A 24,090-nucleotide genomic window follows, 5' to 3' on the forward strand; every position below is an offset into this window, starting at 1 on the left:
GCTCAATGAGTGCAGTCTGTCACTGAAGGAGCTCCTCTGCTGATTTAAGACACTGCACAGTGAGTGGTTGGCATTGTTCATGATTGCTCTGAGTCTGGACAGTGTTCTCTGCTCTGTCACCTCCTCTATGGAGTCCAGCTTAAGGCCCACCACAGAGCCCGCCTTCTTAATGACCTTGTTCAGCTGCTGGATGTTCCTCTTACTGCCACTACCCCCACAGCAGGTCACAGCGTAGAAGACAACACTTAGCAACTACAGAGTTGTAAACATCTGTAGTAGCTTGGTGCAGATGTTGAAGAATGCCAGCCTGTGCAGGAAGTAGAGCCTACTCTGATTCCTCCTGTAGATGTGATCAGTTTTCAGAGACCAGTCCAGTTTATTGTCCTGTATCAGTCTAAGGCAAGGGTGCCCAACCAGTCGATCGCGGTCTACTGGTAGACCGCGGACTGATCCCAAGTCGACCGCGAGGTGTGTAGGAAAAAAAAAAAAAAGTTTTTTTATGACATGACAGGAAGTCATGTCATAAAAGTCAGGGCTGGATGTAAATGTAAACTTTTCTTTGTCTAAAATAAACTAAAAAAAATCAAACTAAAAATTACAAAAGAAAAAAAGAAAAGAAAAAAAAAAACAACATCCCCCCAAGTAAATCACACGCCCTGATGACATCATTGAGCGACTTTTAGGACAGCCAATAGCTACTTTCCTTACCGATGAGTTGGTAACACTGCAGGAAGTTGACCGCTGTCAACAGTAGCTAGCAGCTAGCGACTACAGCGGTTACACACCCCTAAACGTCAACATGGCTGAGGGGAAACGAGCCAAGACCTACCATTTTCACCCTGAGTGGGAGCAAGATTATTTTTTTGTTTATTCTCATTCAAAGCCTGTTTGTTTGATTTGCAATACAACGGTGGCATTGGCAAAGAAAGGGAATCTGGAGCGGCATTTCAAAACGGTACACAGGAGCTATGAGAGGGATTTCCCTGCAAAAACACTTTTACGTGCCACAAAAGTGCGGGATTTGAAAGCACAGCTTGCAGCACGGCAGTCAATCTTCACCACACCGAAGACCCAGAGTAAGGCCGCAACTATTGCTTCCTATCGGGTCAGTCACGTCCTTGCCAAACATAACAAGCCATTCAAAGACGGCGATATTGTGAAGGAAGCCTTTCTCGAGGCAGCGGATAGCCTTTTTGATCACTTTAAAAATAAAACAGAGATCGTGGACGCCATTAAAGGAGTGCAACTCTCCCGCAATACTGCTACAAGGCGGTGTGAGGGAATGGCTGTGGATGTGGAGGAACAACTCAGGAAGGATATTGATACATGTGAGTGCTTTTCCCTCCAATTTGATGAGTCGACTGATATGGTGGATGTGGCACAATTGTGTGTTTTCATCAGAATGGTTTTTGAAGACATGAGCACCAAGGAAGAGCTACTCACCATTTTGCCATTAAAAGGACACACCAGAGGTGAGGATATTTTTAATGCTTTCATGGGATTTGTTAGCGGGATAAAACTGCCGCTCTTCAAGCTGATCTCCATCACAACTGATGGGGCGCCGTCTATGGTGGGCCGCACCAGTGGGTTCATTGCACTGTGCAAAGAAAGTGAATCTTTCCCGGATATCCTGAATTATCATTGTATAATTCACCAGCAAGTGTTGTGTGGAAAGATTTTAAATATGAAAGAAGTGATGGATGTTGCGATGAAAATTGTGTGTTCAGTTCGGGCCAGGAGTCTGCAGAGAAGGCTTTTCCGTGCTCACTTGGAGGAGAATGATGCTGAGCACACAGACTTGCTGCTTCACACGGATGTTAGGTGGTTAAGCAGAGGTAAATTTTTGGACAGATTTATGGAGCTGTTGCCTGAAATCAAGGACTTCCTGAGGCTTTCAAAACACATGGATTACCATACAAAGCTTGAGGACCACCAGTGGCTTTTAGATTTATCTTTCCTCACTGATCTCACCGGCGAGCTCAGTGAATTGAATTTAGAGCTGCAGGGTAAGGGTAAAGATGTAGTCAACATGATGAGTTCAGTGAGCACGTTTAAAAGCAAGCTAAAGCTGATGTCAAACAGGCTGCGGCTTGGTAACCTGTGCAACTTCCCTCACATGCAAGCAGAACTACAACGTCAAGGTAAAGGTGTGGCACAGCTTGACAGTGCACGTTATGAGGAGCATGTTCAGAGCATCTCATCAGAGTTTGAGAGGCGTTTTACTGACTTTGCATCCATCGAGCCTATCGCCAGCTATATGTGTTATCCATTTGGTGCAAGTATTGATGTTGGTGACATTGCCGCCAAAGTCAAATCACTTTTTGACTTTGAAAGCTCCACTCTTGAGGATGAGATTCTGACATTGCAAAATGACATTGAGATGAAAGCCAGATCAACATCCGCTCAACCTGGAGAGCATGTAGTGTTCTGGAAACTACTGGTGGCAGAGAAGTATCCCAGTCTCAGAAGATGTGCTTTGAACCTGACAGCTCTTTTTGGATCAACTTATTTGTGCGAGTCTGCTTTCTCGCACATGAACATCATCAAGTCCAAGTACAGATCAACAATGACTGATGATCACCTTGCAGCCTGCCTACGCCTCGCAACCAGCTCCTACACTCCTAACTACGAAAAGCTAGCCTCCTCCTCCCAGTGCCAGGTCTCCCACTAAGGTAGGAAGTGATTTCCTTTTTTCAAACAGAGATCTACCTGTTTTGTATCTGGTTTATTTTTCTGTTTGGTTCATATTAAGGTCAGTTATGGCTATTGCTCATCATGCAGATTGGTGTGTGTGTGTGTGTGTGTGAGAGAGGAATTTGTCTGTGTGTGTGTGTGTTTGAGAGAGGGTGGGTTTGTGATGTGATGTCTAATGGTTGTGTGACAACAACAAAACGTGTTGTGAGGGTAGTTACTGCAGGCTGGAAACGATCTGTGGGGGTTTGCGATGTTGACACTGGACTGGTAGATCTCAGGAGGTTGGCTACTTGAAAAGTAGCTCTTGGGACAAAAAAGGTTGGGCACCCCTGGTCTAAGGTATTTGTAGGGGCGCACCATTTCCACCACCTCTCCCTTGATGTAAACAGGGAGTGGGGTGAGGGGCTGGTGCCTGAAGTCCAGCACCATCTCCTTTGTTTTGGACATGTTCAGGAGCAGCTGGTTCTTCTGGCACCACCCTACAAAGTCACTCACCAGTTTCTTGTATTCCCCCTCCTCATTCCCCTTGATACATGCTACAACTGCTGTATCATCTGAGTACTTCTGCATATGGCAGAGCCCTGAGTTGTGCTGGAAATTGGCAGTATACAAGGTGAAGAGGATGGGGGACAGCACAGTCCCCTGTGGAGCTCCTGTACAGCTGGAGGTGGTGCTGGACACACAGCCACGAATCCTGACAAATTGTGGTCTGTCAGTCAGGTAGTCTGTTATCCAGGAAATGAGGAGTGGGTCCACGTGCATAGTGGCTAGTTTTTCCTGCAAGAGAGGGGACTGAATGGTGTTAAATGCAAAAAAAAAGGGATCCTCACAGCACAGCCTCGCTCCTCAAGGTAGGAGTGCGTCTGATGGAGCAGGTACAGGACAGCATCCTCCACCCCTGTCCCCTCCATATATGCGAACTGGAGTGGGTCTAGAGCATGCTGCACCTGTGACCTCAGATGATGCAGCACCAGCCTCTCCATCAACTTCATCACCTGTGAGCTGACAGCAACGGGACAAAAGTCATCGGAGTCCGTGGGATGTTTCGTCTTGGGAACAGGGATAATGCAGGATGTCGTCCATGATGAGGGGACCTTCTCCAGGTACAGGCTCAGGTTGAAGACGTGCTGGAGAGGGTCACTAATGCTGCGTTTCTGCTGCGTGGCGTGGTGGGTGGCTGTCTGGACTGGCCTGGCCTCCCAGCATGCTGGGTGGCACCCCTGCCTGGGGGGACGGGTGGCTCCTGGGGCTTAAGGACTGGCGCCTTGCTTGCCCCTGGGTGGCCAGTCCCCAGCGGGGGTTCAGCAGCTGGCGTCCCCGGCCCCCTGGGGCCGGTGCTCAGCTGCTGTGGGGCCTCCGGCTGGGGCCTCCCTTGACCATCTTCAGGGTGGGCATACTGTCACCTCTCAGGGGGCAGGTTGGATCCCCGCTCTCTGGGGTGTCTGCTGGTTTGACAGGCCTTGGGGCCCTCTTTGTTGGCCCCTGGTCCTTGGAGGGGGTGCAGTTGCATGGCTGTGTTCATCACTGAGTGCACCTCAGTCTCTTTGCCTTGTTCTCTTTGCTTTAGGCTGTGTACACACTTAAAGATAATCGGGCTGTTTTTGTCCCGATTTTCCCCCCATCCTGACCAAGGATGGCAAACGCCAGATTATCTTACGTTTTATAGGATTATCCCGTGGTCTGAGGTATGTTAAGAGTGAATTTGTCCCAATAATCGGCTCCGAAATGGGTCGGGACCTACAATTGTAAATGTTGAATTTGTTCAATATTTACGACGAAAACTCTTTGTGTGTGGGAAAAGTCGACGACTCCAGAGCAGAGTCCTGCACGGGTTCACTTTTCCAGACCCACCCATACCCATGTCCATTAGACCTGCAACCTGACCCGACCTGTTATTAAACCCACTGTCTACACAGTAACTCACTTTTAAGGGCTTCATTCTTGACTTAAACACATGCCATCATTAAATCTCTAATATGTGCTGCTCAATGACATCTGTGGGCGGATGTAAACAGACGTGAAGCTCACTTCAAAATAAAACCAGATTTGGATCAATTACGCTAATATCAGATGATCATCATTAAATGTCGTGCAAATTATTTTCATCCACAAATTTTTATTTTTTCACTTCCTTGCCCACTACCCACCCGAATTTTGTTTAATTTTACCCGGGCCCGTACCCATGAAAATACTTCTCTTTTTTTTTTTTTTTTTTTTTTACCCATCCCTGGATGTTTTTGCAAGTTACCTGACCCGTTTTTTTTCTTTTTTTTTCTTTTTTTTTGGGGGGGGGGGGTTACCCGATTCAGGACTCTGCTCCCAAGTCGTGCTATATTTCTTCTTCTTCGCTTTTGTTAAATCACATTAGAACACACATGATTTCTGGCTCGGAGGAGTAGATTCTAGATCGGTGGTGGGACAGAATCGTTGTGTGTGTGGTGCGCTGTGTTGAGATAATCAGAGCACATCACACACAGTACATTCAAAACTGTTCAATCTCTGGTTTTTTGTCTTCATGTGTGGGGTCTGTACCAGATAAAAAAAAATCTCTTCAGATGGAGAAAATCCTTAGGTATGTACCCCGCCTTACTCTGATGCGGTCACAGTCGATGTTTCTTCATGTACTTGGGTATATTCAGGTGTAAATTAAACATAAATATACAGCACAATAAGTTTTAAGACATTATTTACAGGGATAAAAACAAAACTCCTTCATGTCAAAGGTGTCCTAAATCTTTTGCTGGATGTAATCGCTACTAAATATAAACACTGTAGACCCATGCAGTTAGTTAAAGTAGAACTACTGATCCAGATATAAAGCTGACTTCATCAGACTAAATATCTGGATTGGTGTAAATGACCACATTTGAGGACCTCCCTACTCCGATACAGATCTGCACTTAACAAAAACAGGAGGCCTAGTCTAAAAACTCTTCATCCGCCTGCAGCCATTCAGATTGGATGAGGTAATGTGCTGAGGTAATGCACTTGCACGTTCACACACACACAGACACACACACAGGGAGTACAGATTACCTCTTTGGGATGTGCTGTTCACCCCAGGTGATGCAGACTGTGTATTTGCCCGGACTGTTTGGGTAATACTCGTAGCAGAACACACCGTCCTGACTGGAGATCTGCTTCACCCGCTCCTCGACCCCCTCTGAAAACACAATTAAAAGTCACACTAAAAACACTGATCAGTAAATTAGAATGAAGTTCTGAATCACTTAAGTAGAAATAACAACACTTATTTCAACTTGGATTGTTGCAACACATTCAAATATAGTATAGTTTATTTACCACTTTGTAATGTTGCCATTATTTTACACAAGAGTTAAAATGTGTCTAGGGACTGACGACATGGAATGGTTTAGTGTCTCGGGCATCATTTTGTTTTTCTCCTCCTCTGTGAACAAGTCTTAAGGTGTACACCCATCAAGAGTCTTTATTGTTCGTGAGTCTTTCTATTTCCATATGCTCTACACATTGACTTTTGGAGCTTCATCACAACAGTCTTGGAGCTGCACCCTCATCAATATGTGCACAGTGTGGTTCTACATTGCATATGCATGGACAAAAAGTTTCATCTTGAATGCAGCATGTGTGGCTCCAAAAACTCAATATTCTAACAGCATTAATGATGACAATGATCTTTGTTCTTTGCACTGACACAAACCCAGATAATGACAGATCCAGCTAATTTGGATGGTCTTCTTTGTCATTAGTCTGGAGCACAAGGTTCCATTTTGTCATAAAAACACCTGGGGCCTCAGGCATAAAGACTTGCGTGGATTTCATACTGAAACATGGCATACACTTAAATCCAGAAATGTCCGTACGCACAAAAAAATCTAGATGAATAAAACTGAGCATACGTCCAAATCCAAGTACATTTCCTTTATACATCCCAATCAGCGTGGAATTGAGCGCATATGTTGGAGAACCTGACTCCTCTCTCTCTCCATGACCACATTTACATATGCAAATCAGTATAAACGGGGCCTGCAGGTGAGATTCTCTCTAGGATTCCCCTCTGTATGATCAGATGATGACATCAAGGTGGACGCGAAGCGGAGGCCGAAAAAGGTGGAAGGAGAAAAGAGGACGAACTCAGCCCGTTTGAGCAGAGAGTTGCCGGTATTGTGAATGACCTGTGGTCTAACAGGGGTGACTCAGATCACCCCCAAGGTAAATATAGATTTAGTATTAGTGTAACTCACACATTAGTTCATTCTACAGGTCATCCAATAGTCTGATCACAGCTAAACAAGATACAGGTTCATGCGTAGTCATGTCAGGATATCAAGGAGGAAATCAAAGACTTTGACTCATGTTTAGTTACTCTATTTATTATTTTCTAACAATGAGACAGAAGACGGTGAGACACGGTATCAACCTCCTATCACAGAGGCTTCCTGTTGCCTCCCCAGCGTTAACCAATCCTCCGGTCTGCCTCAGCCCGCTGCTGATGCCTGTCTGACTGGCATGGGTCCATGCTCATCCGTGTCACAAGAGGATATCGTGAGAACAATCGACGGCGTCACTGGACCGACTTATAAATGTTTTCACAGACAACAATATTAGATTAAATGCATTTATCAACTAATGAATTTTGTGTCCTTGTCTCTTTATATGGTTGTTGCTGGGCTGAATGTCCTCCCGAGCAGGATTGCCATTGATGGGTCCAGGGTCTGGTTCTGGTTGGTTCTGGTTGTGGATGTGCTGCTCTGACAGTAGAATGACGTGCTGGTGTGTTCATTGTTCATCTGTGTATCTCTGATGGGCACATCAATCGGAGGAATGACCTTTTTCACATTATTAACCATTTCCCAGTGTCACCTCTAGGTGTCGCCAATGGTTCCACAGCACTAGAAACGTGCGTACACCAGCACTTGGCATGGAGGACCGCACATTTCCACAGTCATTTCACTCTTTATACATCTGAACGTGAGCGTAGAAAAAGGCGTATGCCAGGTTTTTGTGCGTACGCATGCTTTATACATGAGGCCCCTGGATCCTGAGTGCTTATGGCATAATGCATATTCCTACCGAGTGCCACAGAAAACCATGACACCTCCGGACAAGGTTAACATTGGCTTCCTTTTGCCTCAGCAAAGCTTTAACTGAGTCTCTGGCTGTAACTCCGTAGTGTAGAGCTTTGCCAAAGGTTCTCCACAGTAATCCTAATTAATATGGTTCTATCAGCTCTAGATGACTAACGGTTCTTGATGAGGTGTAGTCTGAGGGATCAGAGATCACAGTGTCACAGCCTTTGTCCTTTACAAACTGAATTATATCCAGATTCCTTGAATCCATTCATTGTGTTCTGAACTGTAAAGTGTCAAACATCCTTTTCTGTCATTCTTTGAGGAACACCGTTTTTAAACATTTCAATAATTTTCTTACACATTTGTTTTCAACCTGCTGACCCTCCGTTCAACTTTGTTTCTGAAGGACTAGACCTCTCCTAGATGCTGCTTTTGGACCAAGTCATGATAACACTTACCTGTTTCTAATCACATTATTTTAGCTCATTATTAACACTAAAAAGACATATATCATAAAGGATATTTGATATGTACTTAGGACAGAGAAAATTATTTTGTGGCATCAATAAAAATGTGGAAGGGAAAATCTGTTTTATTACTTTTTCATGACTATTGACCATTATGCCTACTGTCGCCAACTTGCATCATACCCAAATTTCTATCTATTGTGCTATATAGATAGAAATAGAAATATGTTCTATAGTCAAATCTGTACTTAAATTAGCATCTGCTTGAAAACAAAAATGCAAATAATCATTTTTTTTAATATACTTTTATATAAAATCAGGTGGGGTTTTTGTATTTATCCCTTTTTCTTATATAAAAAGAAGTCTAGTATTCTAGCTGGATGTGAAATCTACCTTCTAGTTTTTTAGCTGTGCCAGTTTACAGCAGCTGTTACTACTGTTATGGTCCAAGTGTATGAAGCTTGGGGTGTACAAGATTCCTGACAAGCATCCCATTCACATTATAACTGGAAACACCACGGCAACACGTTGTTCATCTGCTAATCCATCCACACCAGTTTGTCCAGTACTCACTCGGTCCCTTAACCACCACCTTCAGGTCTCCACTGCCAGCGTTCCTGGTGTCCACTTTAAAATCTCCGACTTGTTTGATTCTCATCCCTGTGGGCTGCAGACCCCGACCCGTGGCCCTGCAGGCCCCTGGAGCACAGGCTGCACAGACAACCACAGGGTATTGAGAAGGAGCTTTTATTTTTAATGAGGCTGTGTATGACATGTTACTGAGGGGTCTCACCGGGGCCTATGTCCACATTAAAGGGGCTCCTAGGGACCTCCACCCCGCCAAAGGTGACTGTGATGGTGTGTGGGCCAGCCTGAGTGGGTCTGTAGGTGCAGCGATACACACAGTCGCCTTTGTCCTCCATCATCACCTCCACGCTGTTCTGAAGGCCCTGAGGGTCTCTGATCATGGCCGTCACATCTCCTGCACCGGCTCCTACAGGACAGAGGCATCAGGGGCCAAACCTCAACGTTAGTCAAATAGATACGGAAAAGAAACAGTAACTGCTTCATGGAAGACACTTCACCTGCTGTGTAGATGTCAAAGTATGTGGGTTTGTTGGCAATGTTGCCCACAGTTTCAATTCCCAGCCCTTTAACAGTGACCTTCGAGGCGTCCCCCAGAGCCTTGTCTACATTGACCTCAAAGGGACTCTTGGGAATCTCCTGTCCTGCAAACAGCACCGTCACCTAGGACACAAAATCACAGAAATCATGTCATATGTCTGTAATAACGGCCTTTAAAAAAAAAAAAAAAAAAAAAAAAAAAAGTCTAATTTATGCTGACATGCAGCTGCCATGGATTACATGACCACAATTACTTAAACTGAAATCAGTCTGATGGAAGATGGTAAAGGAATTATATACAGGAACGTTAAATAAAGTGAAATGATATGTATTTATGTGCCCTAAAGCATTACATCACTAGTGGAATCATTCCCCTTTTCAACCACATGAATGAACATCTGGTTGTTAGGAAGTACATTTTTTATATTTCATAAAATATTTCAGGGAAAAACTTACCTTATGAGGGCCCATAACCTGTGGAACATAGGTGACACTGTAAGTCTTCTTCCCCTCATTAGGCTCTGTCTTCAGCTGATGACCACAAGCACACAACGGTTGATTTCAGATTAGCCTGGGTCCATTTTGATCCAACTGTCCTTTATATTTCACACACAATCCCTGCTGCTCTGACAGTCACATATATTCACACATGAATTTGGCATAAATTCTGGCTATTATTCATATAAATGTTTGAAGATTCCTTACATTACAGATGTTAAATGTGGATGTGAATGTATGTACCAGGATATACACTATATTGCCAAAAGTATTTGCTCACCTGCCTTGACTCACATATGAATTTAAGTGGCATCCCATTCCTAGTCTATGGGGTTCAATATGATGTCGGTCCACCCTTTGCAGCTATAACTGCTTCAACTATTCTGGGAAGGCTGTCCACAAGGTTTAGGAGTGTGTTCATGGGAATTTTTGACCATTCTTCATGAAGCGCATTTGTGAGGTCACACACCGATGTTGGACGAGAAGGCCTGGCTCTCAGTCTCCGCTCTAATTCATCCCAAAGGTGTTCTATCGGGTTGAGGTCAGGACTCTGTGCAGGCCAGTCAAGTTCATCCACACCAGACTCTGTCATCCATGTCTTTATGGACCTTGCTTTGTGCACTGGTGCACAGTCATATTGAAAGAGGAAGGGGCCAGCTCCAAACTGTTCCCACAAAGTTGGGAGCATGGAATTGTCCAAAATGTCTTGGTATGCTGAAGCATTCACAGTTCCTTTCACTGGAACTAAGGGGCCAAGCCCAGCTCCTGAAAAACAACCCCACACCATAATCCCCCCTCCACCAAACTTTACACTTGGCACAATGCGGTCCGACAAGTATCGTTCTCTTGGCGACCGCCAAACCCAGACCCGTCCATCAGATTGCCAGATGGAGAAGTGCGATTCGTCACTCCAGACAACGCGCCTCCACTGCTCTAGAGTCCAGTGGTGGCGTGCTTAACACCACTGCATCTGGCGCTTTGCATTGCACTTGGTGATGTATGGCTTGGATGCAGCTGCTCGGCCATGGAAACCCATTCCATGAAGCTCTCTGTGCACTGTTCTTGAGCTAATCTGAAGGCCACATGAAGTTTGTAGCGACTGACTGCAGAAAGTTGGCGACCTCTTCGCACTATGCGCCTCAGCATCCGCTGACCCCGCTCCGTCAGTTTACGTGGCCTACCACTTCGTGGCTGAGTTGCTGTCATTCCCAAACACTTCCACTTTCTTATAATACAGCTGACAGTTGACTGTGGAATATCTAGGAGCGAGGAAATTTCGCGACTGGGTTTGTTGCACAGGTGGCATCCTATCACAGTTCCATGCTGGAATTCACTGAGCTCCTGAGAGCAACCCATTCTTTCACAAATGTTTGTAAAAGCAGTCTGCATGCCTAGGTGCTTGATTTTATACACCTGTGGCCATGGAAGTGATTGGAACACCTGATTCTGATTATTTGGATGGGTAAGCAAATACTTTTGGCAATATAGTGTACTTTCTACCATATATGACCTACATATCAACTCTAATATTCGTAAACAAAATGTCCCAACCATTTGCTGCCATTGACCATATTTTCTATGGATAAAAACATTGCACAAAGGCAGTGGTTGGATCGGATTAGTGCTGTACCTCCTCTCGGGTTCCATCAGGTTGGTCAAGGTAGACGGTGACCTGACCCTGACCTGCACTAAACGTGTCCACGGTGAACACCGCAGGACGTAGAACCCTGTTCCCTGTTGGCTCAATACCTGCAGAAACACAGTTCACAGTTCTGAAAGTAAGAGTCAAAAACATGAACAGCAAAGACACCTGGAAAGAAATCAACTATAACTCTCAAGGTGCATTTCACCCATACTTATAAAATCACAGAACTTCAGACTGTCAAATTCTGATAACTTTTAGTACTTAAGAAAATCCTTTAGAAGGCTTGGCTTAGAAGTTAACATCATTACGTTTATTTTAGGCTTGTGAAGGTTTAGTAAGGCTTGTGTTAGTCATTAGTGTGAGGTTTGAGGTGAATAAGTGTCTTTACAAAGACAGAAACACAAAAGGTGAGTGTACATTTACTGCTAGGTGTTCCCAAAACAGGAGAGTGAACATTGACCTCAAAACTCAGCCTATCAGACATAACTATAGACCATTGTTCCGACCAACAGCTCCTAACTTCCTCCCATTGTCTGGCATACCAGTATTCCCAGTTTTCCAACCAACACACAAACACAAAACCAACAGCAAGCGGATGGTGACATGTTTACAGTATGTATGTGGGTTGGGATAGACAGGGATGTTCACAGAAGCCAATGTATTTTAAGCATTAAAAATTACATCTCCCATGACACTTTGCCACATGGGTCCCAATCACAATTTCAGAGTCACATCTGAATTAGATACAGTTCCCTTCTTTATCACTACACCAGCATTAGGCTGTTGAAAGGCTGGCTTGAGAGAAATGGTCTATATTAACAGCCATCAAAAAATAAGTATGTAGTTCAGAGGGAAAAATTACCATTACACTGAAGATGATGAGTAAGTGAATAAGTTAGTAAGTTGCATACAAATGTGTTGAAGACTGCAGTGCACATATCTATAGATATTTTTATACATACTTTTATACTGTTGTTGTCATTTCTGTATAGATATTTTTTTAAATAAATTCTTTAACTTTATTCTTTTCATGGTCATCGTTTCAGCTGGTTCTGGAATAAAGTTGTTTGTTATTTTCAGACATGTCTTTTTCACATTTTTACTTTTTTTTTTTTTGCCTATTCAAATAGTCGTTCAAACGAATCAAATCCAAGAAAAATAATCAATAGATTAATCACTAACAAAAATAATCAATAGCTGCAGCTCTACAGAAGAGTTTTGATCCATGTTAGAAAGTGTGACTGTAATAAACTACCAGACCTTTAAATGTCTTAGTCTGCAGGAGGCTGTAGGAGGTTGTTTGCTTATTGTGTCAATTAGGGTCATCATAGATACAGACACACAATGTGTGTGTGTGTGTGTGTGTGTGTGTGTGTGTGTGTGTTTACCTGGTCCATATGCACGGGCCTTCTTCGGGTTCAGCTTAGGTTTGAGAGGAGCTCCTGGTTTCAGTTTGGCTTTGGGGAACTGAGACAGGTAGGTCATCACCGACTGTTCATCCACACTGGGATCTATGATCTCCTCTGGAGCGATCACCTGCACGCAAAAACACACACCAGCACACACAAGCAGTTCACCAATACAGGTTGGATGTGACCCTGTAGATCCTTGTGGTCAGGTCTGAAAAGCCAGGGTGAACTGACCATATGGTCACCAATTTTGATCAAACTGTATGACGAGTCAAGACATTTACAGTCTGCTTTAATACTGTGGCAGTCACCCCTGCCACTAATCATACACCACAACAACACCATACACCACACAGTCACTCCTTCCACATGGCAAACAATAGCCAGGTAGCATACAACTGATAGCTTGGTGGGTGCACACACTGAGCTACATTTAATCATCTGAGCCAGTCTCCTGTGCTGTTTTCCCCATGACACTGTACAAAAACACACACAAACACAAATAAGGTTGAATTGGGTCTTCAATTATGATAAGTTCTATATTTTGAGATTTTGTTCCTAATTATGTTTTTCCTGTACTTACCATAGCACTTCCTGGTTCTGGGCAGTGGAAAAGGACCCAAAGGGAGCATCAGGCTGCCTTTTATAGTGCCTGAGTTAAACGTGGAAAATAGGCTCAGCCTGTCGTACTGCACCATACCAGGTTTTCTGAGTATTAAAAAAGGGTGTGTAAATTCTATAAGTAATTAGATGACTCCTTTGATGTAAGTTTAAAACAGATAAATTGTTTTGTGAGATAACTATAGACAATAACCTATGGAGGGAGATGAAATGTTTAATTACTTTCAATTACAAAATGGTATGGTCCAGTGGGAGGGGCCTAGCCTTTAAATGGAGTGGATCTGTCATAGCTCATGGCAGTTAAAGAAGGGCTGTGCAGACCGGTGTGCTCATTTTTTTGTTACATTGTCTTTATTTGCTTATTTCCTTGGATGCACTTTAAGGGCAATAAAGCTCTTCACCTTTTTTTTTTTTTTTTTTAATCAAATGGACTTTGTCTTCTTGTTTTTTCCATAATTTTGAAGTCAAGACCTTAGACCTTTTCCAGGCAGCCTTTCGGCAACCTACCCTCACTTCAGGTCAAAGTGTGACAAATACACAACCAGAAAACCATGTGACTAATCTGATCTCATTTCACAATTTTTTAAAAATATTTTTTTCCAACCTTATATTTCCCTCACCAACAGTACAATATTATTTTACTCCAGTATTTTGAATGAAACCTTATATTCCAGCATTAGTTGAGTGATGTACAAAACAAACAAACAAACAAAAAACGCTGAGCAAATCTGGTTTATTGGAGCAGTCAAATGAAGGTGGAGATTCTTAGTTTTCTTCTTTACCATTTTAACAATTTGCAAAAAGATCCAAGGGAATTTTTGGTGTACCCATATTCTGGTAGGAAGATAAATGATTGACTATTGTGCAGAGGAGTGAGATTAAATAAGGTCCCACTTCCTCCTTTAAGAATTGGCAAATCAAATGTTATTTCTAGCCACTATTGTAGGATTATTTGGTTTATTTTTATTGAAAATCTGAAGTACACTGAACTGAACAGATAAATAATACACTCAGATACACTTGTTTGGTTCAAAGTTTGTGAAAAACTTCAGACAGAAATATTGTTACGTTTATCATTCCAGGGTTAGTGTTATGGTTATCCAGCATTTTAATTTCTCATATATTTTGAGAAAGTTCTACTTATAATAATAATAATAATAATAATTATTATTATTATTATTATTATTATTATTATTATTATTATTATTATTATTATTACTACTATATTTTTTTAATCCCATCGTTACATAACTCATTTGAAAAGAACAGATTTCCATCTCAGCTTGTAAGTCAGCAGGTTGTATCCTCTGTGCATTGAACAATAGTGAATAAAAATACTGGGCTTCAGGCAGTTTCCTCTGCTGTGAACAATCAGGAAACTAAACAGCAGCTGTGTGACACACTACTGGTGACCTTTGACCTCTGAAAAAAAAAAAAACACTACAGAGGGAAATGCGCTTTCCAGGTGTAAGGACACACAGATTTCTGATTTATGTTAACAAATCCATCAGCTTCACTTTAAAAAGCAGATTCTATTTCATCCCTACTGACCGCCAGAGGTGGTGCTTCAAGCACTGAACGATCATTCTTGCGTATGTGCAGGTCGAATATTAATGACAACAAAGTCACCTGTGACCTCCCGGTGGCTCACGTGAGTCTATATAGTCATGTGACACTGGAACCTCAGTCCCTTTTGTTCTTCTCGCAGGTTTTACTGAGTGCATGAGTGGTTGTGCTAAAGCTGTTAGCTCTTCTGTACGTATCACTGCTTTTCTCATGGCTTGCTGCTGGTAGCCTCGTGACTGGCTTTTATGGTCGGAGCTGCGGGTGAGTCTCGCCCTCCAGGGGCTGCGCAAGCTGCATTCATTTTACACCAGATCGGCAACTGGTAAGTTTATTTTGTTATCTTATAGCTCCGTTGCGACTCAGCCACTCAGACTTTTTCTGTTACAGCTGTACAGCTGCGTTTGGCTTGTTACAGCTTTTCTAATTGACTGAGCGACCGTGTTTGGCGTCTGCTTCAGTGTTTGTTATTGGCACCTGTTCTTGGTGTTGTGCCGTTTGTTTGTTAATAATAGCTTGTCTTTGTTACACGTTTTATTAACAGTAGACCTTAGTGTTCGCTCTAATTTGCCAAGTTTATTTTGATTCCGTGGTTTATTGTCTCACTAGTGGCCTTTTCTGCTCGACGTGAGTCCTACGAGCTGACCGCTGGAGCCAGGCTCAGTATACAGATGAGTCAATAGTGGCGTTTTCTGCTCGACCTGACTCAATCTAGCTGCTTATTAGCCTGTACTATGCTCGAAAATTTGTGCTGCTCAGCCTGTTTGGCCCCGCTCCAATTGGAGGATGGGCATGATTTGTGCCCCTCCTGCCTTGGAGTGGAGCACCCCAGGGAGGCGTTCTCCGAGGATGCATGTGCTAATTGTAGCGTTATGCCCCGGGCAGAACGACTAGCTCATTTAGCTGCATTTGAGCAGCCTACTGACTGCACAGTCACTATGCAGCCAAGCAAATGGCCACCAGGACAGTCGGCGTGCCTGAAGCGGTCAGCTGCATGGGCACAGTCAGTGCCTAAGAAAAGAGCCAGACGGGACAAAACTGGGGTGTTGTCCATACAGATGGATGAACTCACATCCAAATTGGCCCAAATGAAAGCCCTCCTCCAGTCTTTCCAGACAGATGCCGGCCGCAACATAGCTCCTCCCCCTGAGCAGGATGCAGCCTCGGCCCGGGATGACGATGCTATTTCAATCGCAGCTTCTGGTATCCATTTCTCTGAGGGCTTCCCAGTGTTGAGCTCCCAGACTTCTGGTTCTGACTCCAATGCCTCCATCTGCTCACAGGGAGGCAGAGAGGAGTCTGTGACAGCAGCTATTCGGACAGCTCTTGCCCGCTTGCAGCTGGATGCTCCGCAGGCCTGACCTGCTCCTTCTAGCACTTTCTTCCGGTGCCATGATACTGAGGCGGCCTTGGTAGTCCCTCCCTCAGAGGAATATGTGAAAGAATTACATGTCTGCTGGACTGATACGAAGGCGTTTTCGCGACTGACAACTGATGTCCTGGCTGCCATGCAAGAGGTGCCCAAGTTTGGCTTGGGTCATATGCCAGCAGTGGAACCGGGCATTGCCTCTCTTATTGTCCCATCTGACGAGGCTCTGAGGTCTAATGCTCGTTGTCCGCGACCGAAGTGTCATATCACAGATGACCTGCTCTGCAGGGCCTACGACTCAGGGGCCCGTATGGGCCGGATTGGGAACTCTCTCTCCCATTTGATGCTGGGCCTATCTTCCTCCCTGGAGTCGGTGCCAGTGGATCAGTCAACGCAGAGCTTGGTGGATGCATCCCTACAGGCGTTTGCTCTCATGACAAGACAGCTTGGACGCATGCTCTCTAACCTGGTCCTGACTCAGCGCCAGGTCTGGCTGGTGCAGTCACCGCTAACTGAGCCCTGTAGGAGAACCTTAAGAGCTCTGCCTGTGGTTCCGGGGGAACTGTTTGGTTCTGCTGCGCTTGAAGCCCCGGAGTGCACAGCCCAGGCCTCCCATATGAGACAGCAGCTGGCAGGGCTCCACAGACATGACCATCAACCTGTTGGCACTAGGGTGGCTGCAGCTCCATCACGGAGGTTCTCACTGCCATCTGCTCCATTTGTTGAGCCCCATAGGCCGGCTCCGAGACCAGCTCAAAACCAGGGAGACGAGGCTGGATTTCGGACTTCACGTCCATTTAGGGCCACACAGCCTGGTCGGCGTCCCCCCAGGCCCTGAGGCCAGGGGGCCCGCAGATGATGCAATAGGGCCGGTAGTCGGATGTTTTACCCCGGCACAGCTCAGCAGCTGGGCCGCCCATACCCCAGATCGCTGGGTGCTATCAACCTTGTCCCGGGGATACCATCTTCAGTTCCGATGCCGGCCCCCTGTCCCTGGTCAGGTCAGAATGACGGTCATCTGTGACCCGGTGAAGGCATGGGTGTTGAACCAAGAGATTTGCACCTTGCTGGCCAAGGGTGCAATAGTGCCTGTGGACCCCCTGCTGGATCCAGGGGGCTTTTATTCCAAATATTTTCTGGTCCCAAAGAAAACCGGAGATCTACGTCCAGTTCTAGATCTCAGGGGCCTGAATGTGTTTTTGAAGGTATTACCCTATCACATGCTTACCACCAGGGAAGTGTTGCACGCAATTGCCCCAGGGGACTGGTTCACGTCAATTGACCTGAAGGATGCATATTTCCATGTCCCCATTGCACCACGTCATTGGCGGTTTCTTCACTTTGCGTTCCAGGGGAAGCACTTTCAGTTCAGAGTCCTCCCATTCGGGCTCTCACCGTCTCCCAGGGTGTTCAGCCGGTGTGTGGCAGCAGCCCTGTCCCCCCTGCAGGCGCAGGGGTTGAGAATTCTGCCTTACCTAGACGACTGGCTTATCTGTGCAGCAACCCGCAACTAAGCTGTCCGGGACACTCAGATGGTGCTTGATCATGTAGGCCGCCTGGGCCTGCGGGTGAATATGGAGAAGAGCAATCTCACTCCTTCACAGGAAACAGTCTTTCTTGGCATTGCCCTGAATTCAGTTTTAATGACCGCTTGCCCCTCACCCCAGCGGGTCAGCGGTATTTTGGACCCGTTTCCAGCGTTCCGGCATGGTAGAGCTCCGCCCTGTGTGTTGTATTTGCACCTTCTGGGCATGCACACAGCCGCATCCGGTGTGGTGCCCCTAGGGCTGCTTTCACTGCGACCACTTCAGATGTGGTTAAACAGCCTGGGCTTGGACCCTGCACGGCACGCACACAGACACAGGAAACTTCGTGTCCCACTTCAGTGCATCTGGTCCCTATCCCAGTGGAGGGACAGGCTGTATATCACGACAGGGGTCCCACTTGGCTCCCTCCCGTCACGCAGGGAGGTGGTGCATACAGATGTGTCCTCCACGGGTTGGGGTGCAACCTGGCAGAGGCGGATGGCCCAGGGGATATGGTCCCTACTGCAGAGCAGGGAACACATCAACGTCCTGGAATTGCTGGCCATGCACCTGGCTCTCCAGTACTTGCTCCCAGGCTTGCAAGGCAGGCATGTGCAGGTGAGATCGGACAACACTGCTGTTGTCTTTCACATCAATCAACAGGGAGGCACCAGGCCAAAGAAACTATTGCACTTAACTCAGCAGCTCCTGACCTGGCCAGCTCTACACTTTACCAGCCTCTGGGCAGCCCACATCCCAGGACCACAGAACATGCCTGCAGATTTTCTGTCACATCAGAAGCCACTTCCAGGGGAGTGGAAGCTTCACCCCGAGGTGGTCGATTGCATTTGGAGGACCTTTGGCAGAGCGGAAGTGGACCTCTTTGCCTCCAGAGAAGCGGTTCACTGTCCCCTTTGGTTCTCCCTGACAGACAGCGCCAGTTCTTTGGGCTGCGATGCACTGGCACACAATTGGCCCCACACTCTCCTCTATGCTTTTCCTCCATTCACCCTTTTTCATTTCATTTCATTTATTAAGATCCCCATTAGCAACTGCTGATTTAGTTGCTATTCTTCCTGGGGTCTCCTCTACATTACATTACAATTTTAAATTTTAACATTAATCTTACACCATTCACACCCACACACACACACAAACAGGACATATACAATAGCCCAATGCAATTAAAATAAACAAACAAAATAAGTACTATACATTCGTACTTCTTCACCAAATAATAGCTGTCTGATACAAATGAGACAAACAAAATAAATGCTATACATTTGTACTCCTACACCAAACAATAGCTTTCTGATACAAATCATGAAACATCTTTCAATATTAGCAATACTCATTCCATTTCATGCCTGTTGTGTAAACAAAAAAAGTTTTACTTTCTTTTGAAAACATTTTCTATTATTTTCGGATAACAAAAACCCTGGCAATCCATTCCATGCAACCATGGCTCGATAAAAAACAGTTCTCTGTCACTGATTTGTTCTGCCTAAAGGCAGAGCACACCGTGTTTCAGTAGTTTGTCTTGTACGATAATTATGTTGATCAGCAAAAAATGACAGTTTTCTATGAATAATTTCTGGAGTTTGTGTTGCGATAATGTTACGAATAAATGATAATAAAGAATATTTTAATCTAGATTTTACAGTTAACCATGTCAAACTGTTGTCTATTGTGGTTATATTAGTTCTGTATGGGCATCCCAAAACAATTTGTGCCGCTTTATTCTGTGCGACTTGCAATTTGTGTAAATTATTTTCATTAGTATTTGACCAAACAACTGAGGCATAATCCACATGAGATAGTACTAATGACTGAACTAATAGCTTGGTCAACCATTGAGGAATAAATTTCTTACAGTGTTTAATTATTCCTATACTCCGACCCATTTTTTGCAATATATTATTTATTTGACCATTCCACGACAATGTACCATCCACAATTACACCCAATAACTTTGCTTCATCTACCTGTTGAATCACATTTTCTCCCACAGTTAAGTGCAATGTTGGTAACATCTTAAGAAAATATTTTGAACCAACAACCATACATTTTGTTTTGCCTGCATTAATAAGTAATTTATTGTCTGTAATCCATTGTGTAACTAAGTCTAACTCCTTATTTAAGATGGTATTAAGTTGACCTACATTTTTTGCTGATACATATAATGTTGTGTCATCTGCATATATTACCATGGTTGCATGTTTAGTTACCAGAGGAAAGTCATTTGTGAAAATTGAAAATAAAAGAGGTCCTAAACAACTACCCTGGGGCACCCCACAACTCATGTTTTCAACCTCTGAATAGCTACCATTAAAGTAGACTGTATACTCACGATTACTGAGATAGCTTTCAATCCATTTAACAGCACATGGTTTGAATCCATAACAACCTAACTTTTTTAACTGAATATTATGATCTAGAACATCAAAGGCCGCACTTAGGTCTAAGAATACTGCACCAACCAAGTTCTTATTATCAATCTCCTGTAGCCAGTGATCAGTAATCTGAGTAAGCGCTGTAGTTGTGGAGTGACCCGTTTTGTAAGCATGTTGATATATTATGTTTAACCCATTTACTTCTAAATACTCTTGTATTTGATCATATACAACTTTTTCCATAACTTTACTTACTGCTGGTAACAAACTTATTGGTCTGCTGTTTTGGCCTGAAAACTGTTCTTTAATATTTTTAATTAAAGGTATAATTTTTGCTGTTTTCCATTGTGACGGAAACACACCAGCTGTTAAACTCAAATTGATTATGTGAGCAATAGGCAAGGAAATAAAATCTGCCACCATCTTCAACAATTTAACCTCCAGATTATCTATTCCACAGGGTTTATCTTTGCTTGCAGTATTTTTTTCACACTGTCCTCTGTTACAATATTAAATTTAAATGTACACTCTTTTGTTGTCATTATACTATTTGTTATCAGTTCATATGAAATATTTTTATCTTGTCCTGACTCCATGTCTTGTCTAATTTTTTGTATTTTGTTGTTAAAAAACTTGCTCAAATAGTTGGCAGTTTCTTTTGGTTTAGTAAGACAAATCCCTGATTTTTCAGACTCTCCTCAGGGTCCTTCAGGAGGGGCACAGGGTCCTTTTGGTGGCCCTCTTTTGGCCGGCGAGGACTTGGTTTCCTCTGCTGCGCAGGCTTTGCTCTGGCCTACCGATGCGCCTTCCCTCCAGGAGAGATCTCCTGTCCCAGCTGGCGGGATGAATTCTCCACCCCGACCCAGATCGCCTCCACCTCTGGGTTTGGCCACTGCAAGGCCCAGCTCCTCCTTCTCCCGATATGATGGGGAGGTAGGGCACACGATGGCTAATGCACGGGCACCATCCACACGTGCTGTGTATGTTAACAAATGGGCAGTTTTTGAGAAATGGTGCCATGGCAAAGGACGGGACCCAGTACATTGTTCAGTCCCTGACATACTGGCCTTCCTTCAGGAATTGCTTGAATCAAGGGCGGTCTCCTTCTACATTGAAGGTTTATGTGGCTGCCATTTCCTGCTGGCATGCTGGGATGAACGGTTGTTCAGTGGGCCGTGACAAAGAAATTTCACAGTTCTTGAGGGGTGCTAGGCATTTGCATCCATCCATACGCCCCATGGCACCAGCATGGGACCTTTCTCTGGTGCTTGTGGCCCTTCGGCCCCCCCCATTTGAGTCCTTAGTGGGGGTGGACCTCAAATGGCTTTCACTGAAGACTGCATCCCCTATGGCAATGGCTTCTGCAAAACGTGTGGAAGAACTACAAGCCCTCTCCATAAGTGAGTCATGTTGCCAGTGGAACCCTGATGGCTCAGGTGTTACACTGTGGACTGATGTGTCATTTATTCCTAAGGTGCCATCAATGGCAGGCCACACCCAGCCACTCCAGCTTGCCCGTTTTGACACCGGGGCCCCCTTTGAGCCTCTGTGCCCTGTCCGTGCTCTGGAGGCATACATCACTTCCACGGCATCTTTGTGGAAAACAGATTGTTCATCTGCTACGGAAAGGTCAGGCTCTTTCTAAGCAACGCCTTGCCCACTGGATTGCGGACTTGAGTGCTAAAGCCTACACCTTGCAGGGTCAACCTCTGCCTGCTGGAGTCAGGTGCCACTCAGCGAGGAGCCTATCAACCTCATGGGCTGCCACGAATGGAGTACCATTGGAGGTTATACGCAGGGCAGCCTCCTGGTCTTCTCCAAACACCTTTGCAAGGTTCTACAGGGTGAATGTAGCCACACCCCATCCGCTGCAAGGCATCCTGCAGCAGCTACCCTCTACATCTCACTAAGGTGAGTATTGTTGTAGCAGTTGTTGTCAGGGGTTTTGAAGATTCCTTGTGACCTTGTTGATATACATCATCCAGTGCTTGAAGCACCGCCTCTGGCGGTCAGTAGGGATGAAATAGAACGAAAGTTATGTATGTAACTACGGTTCTATGAATCCCGGATGACCGCCAGAGTGCTTGGTCCCTCGGAATCCTAATGCTCTCGATTAAGGGACTGAGGTTCCAGTGTCACATGACTATATAGACTCACGTGAGCCATCGGGAGGTCACAGGTGACTTTGTTGTCATTAATACTAGACCTGCGCATGCACAAGAATGATCATTCAGTGCTTCAAGCACCGCCTCTGGCGGTCATCCGGGATTCATAGAACTGTATTTACATACGTAACTTTCGTTAGGTAGTAAAGTAATCTCAACCTGTGGAATGCCGAGCCAGTCATCTGCCAGCTGCATGGCCTCAGTGGCGTTTTCTACTGGTTTAACTGAATCCCAGGTCTCCCAGTCCGGACACAGACCTACAATGACACAACAATGTCAACAATCACAAACACACCCAGGTAATATGATTGCAATGGACAAGCAGCACACACTTTTACCCTTGTCTTGCAATAATAAGATGAGGATACTGTCTGTTTAACCTTGCTGTTTCTGTAGTGAGTTCAGCCTGAACAGCAGAATTGATGTATATTTAGAAATCCTTAGTTGATTAAACATGCATTAAATAGTTTACCTTCAGTGCATGTCATCATGTCTTTCTGTTTGTTATGTCTATTTTCCCCACCATCAAAGCCGCTTTTTAAAGATATTTGTATGATTAATGGAGTTTTGGGTTAATGTACTAACAGAAAAGAAGAGCGGTTGTATTAAATGTGTTGCACTCAGTACACATACAGTACCTGGTGCACAGCTGTCCACCAGTGCTCCCAGTGCTTTCCCATCCCTCCAGTCCTGGCTGAAGTTGGTGATTGGCAGATCAGGGACTTTATGTTGGATCCAACCCAGGAGACGCTGCTTAGGTGTCTTTGACTCTGCCTGGATACAAAACACAAAGGTAAATAAATGGGATGATTAAATATTTGTTTATGCAGCACCGACATGACGTCAGCACAACAGCTGCCATGTTACAGGAAGAACACAGACCTAGAAGTGAAAAAGATGTTAGTCAGCGTCACATCCATAAAAGACACTTGTGTTATTACTGTTTTTACAATCCACCACAAACCTCGACTAATGTTCATGATCATATTCAAAAAGCAGCCACAACAGCGCATTGAATTGTAATGACCCCTCCCCTTTTGGGTTTTGCCCTCCTATCTGCACCCATGACCATGCACTGACCATGAACCACCTGAAAAATGTGGGTCAACATTGCTGTCCAGATTTGACTTTGAAAATGAAGGTCAAAGTCAACACTCAAAGAACCCTTCAAAGAACTTCCCAAGTTATATCTAAATACTAAACATGAAGGAGACTGGATGATTTGGTGGGTGAGGACTAATGGTGTTGAAACTGATGGATAGACAGATGGATGGATGGAGGCTGTATGGTACAACAACACCCCCACAACCAATGTCCAGCCAAGGGGTAAAAAAGCAGCAATCATCGCAAACACATAACCTCTGACAGATTAATATTGGATCCAACACCTTTTGTCTTTTGTTAAAAAACAACAAAAAGCAGATTTATTTCTCTGGACTTTATTTTACTGCAGTGTTTCTTTAACAATAGAGTACGTACATACATATATTTGTATATAATTTAACTCTGCGACCATCCAGCATCATGAATTACTTTAATGTGAACTGTTTAATTTTCAGTGAGC

At 44.5% G+C, this 24,090-nt stretch overlaps 1 protein-coding gene across 1 annotated transcript in view; it reads right to left on the reverse strand.

Moving 5' to 3' along the window:
• The window catches only part of flnba (filamin B a), a 290,646-nt gene that overhangs the window by 187,843 nt on the left and 78,713 nt on the right, over positions 1-24,090 (reverse strand). Inside the window, 9 exon segments of the mRNA XM_030135348.1 lie at positions 5,731-5,857; positions 8,786-8,923; positions 9,006-9,206; positions 9,298-9,460; positions 9,794-9,868; positions 11,466-11,584; positions 12,869-13,016; positions 22,686-22,783; positions 23,165-23,300. Coding sequence (XP_029991208.1) covers positions 5,731-5,857; positions 8,786-8,923; positions 9,006-9,206; positions 9,298-9,460; positions 9,794-9,868; positions 11,466-11,584; positions 12,869-13,016; positions 22,686-22,783; positions 23,165-23,300 — 1,205 coding nt within the window.

The sequence above is a fragment of the Sphaeramia orbicularis genome, chromosome 5 (genome assembly GCF_902148855.1).
Source record: "Sphaeramia orbicularis chromosome 5, fSphaOr1.1, whole genome shotgun sequence".
Taxonomy (NCBI): domain Eukaryota; kingdom Metazoa; phylum Chordata; class Actinopteri; order Kurtiformes; family Apogonidae; genus Sphaeramia; species Sphaeramia orbicularis.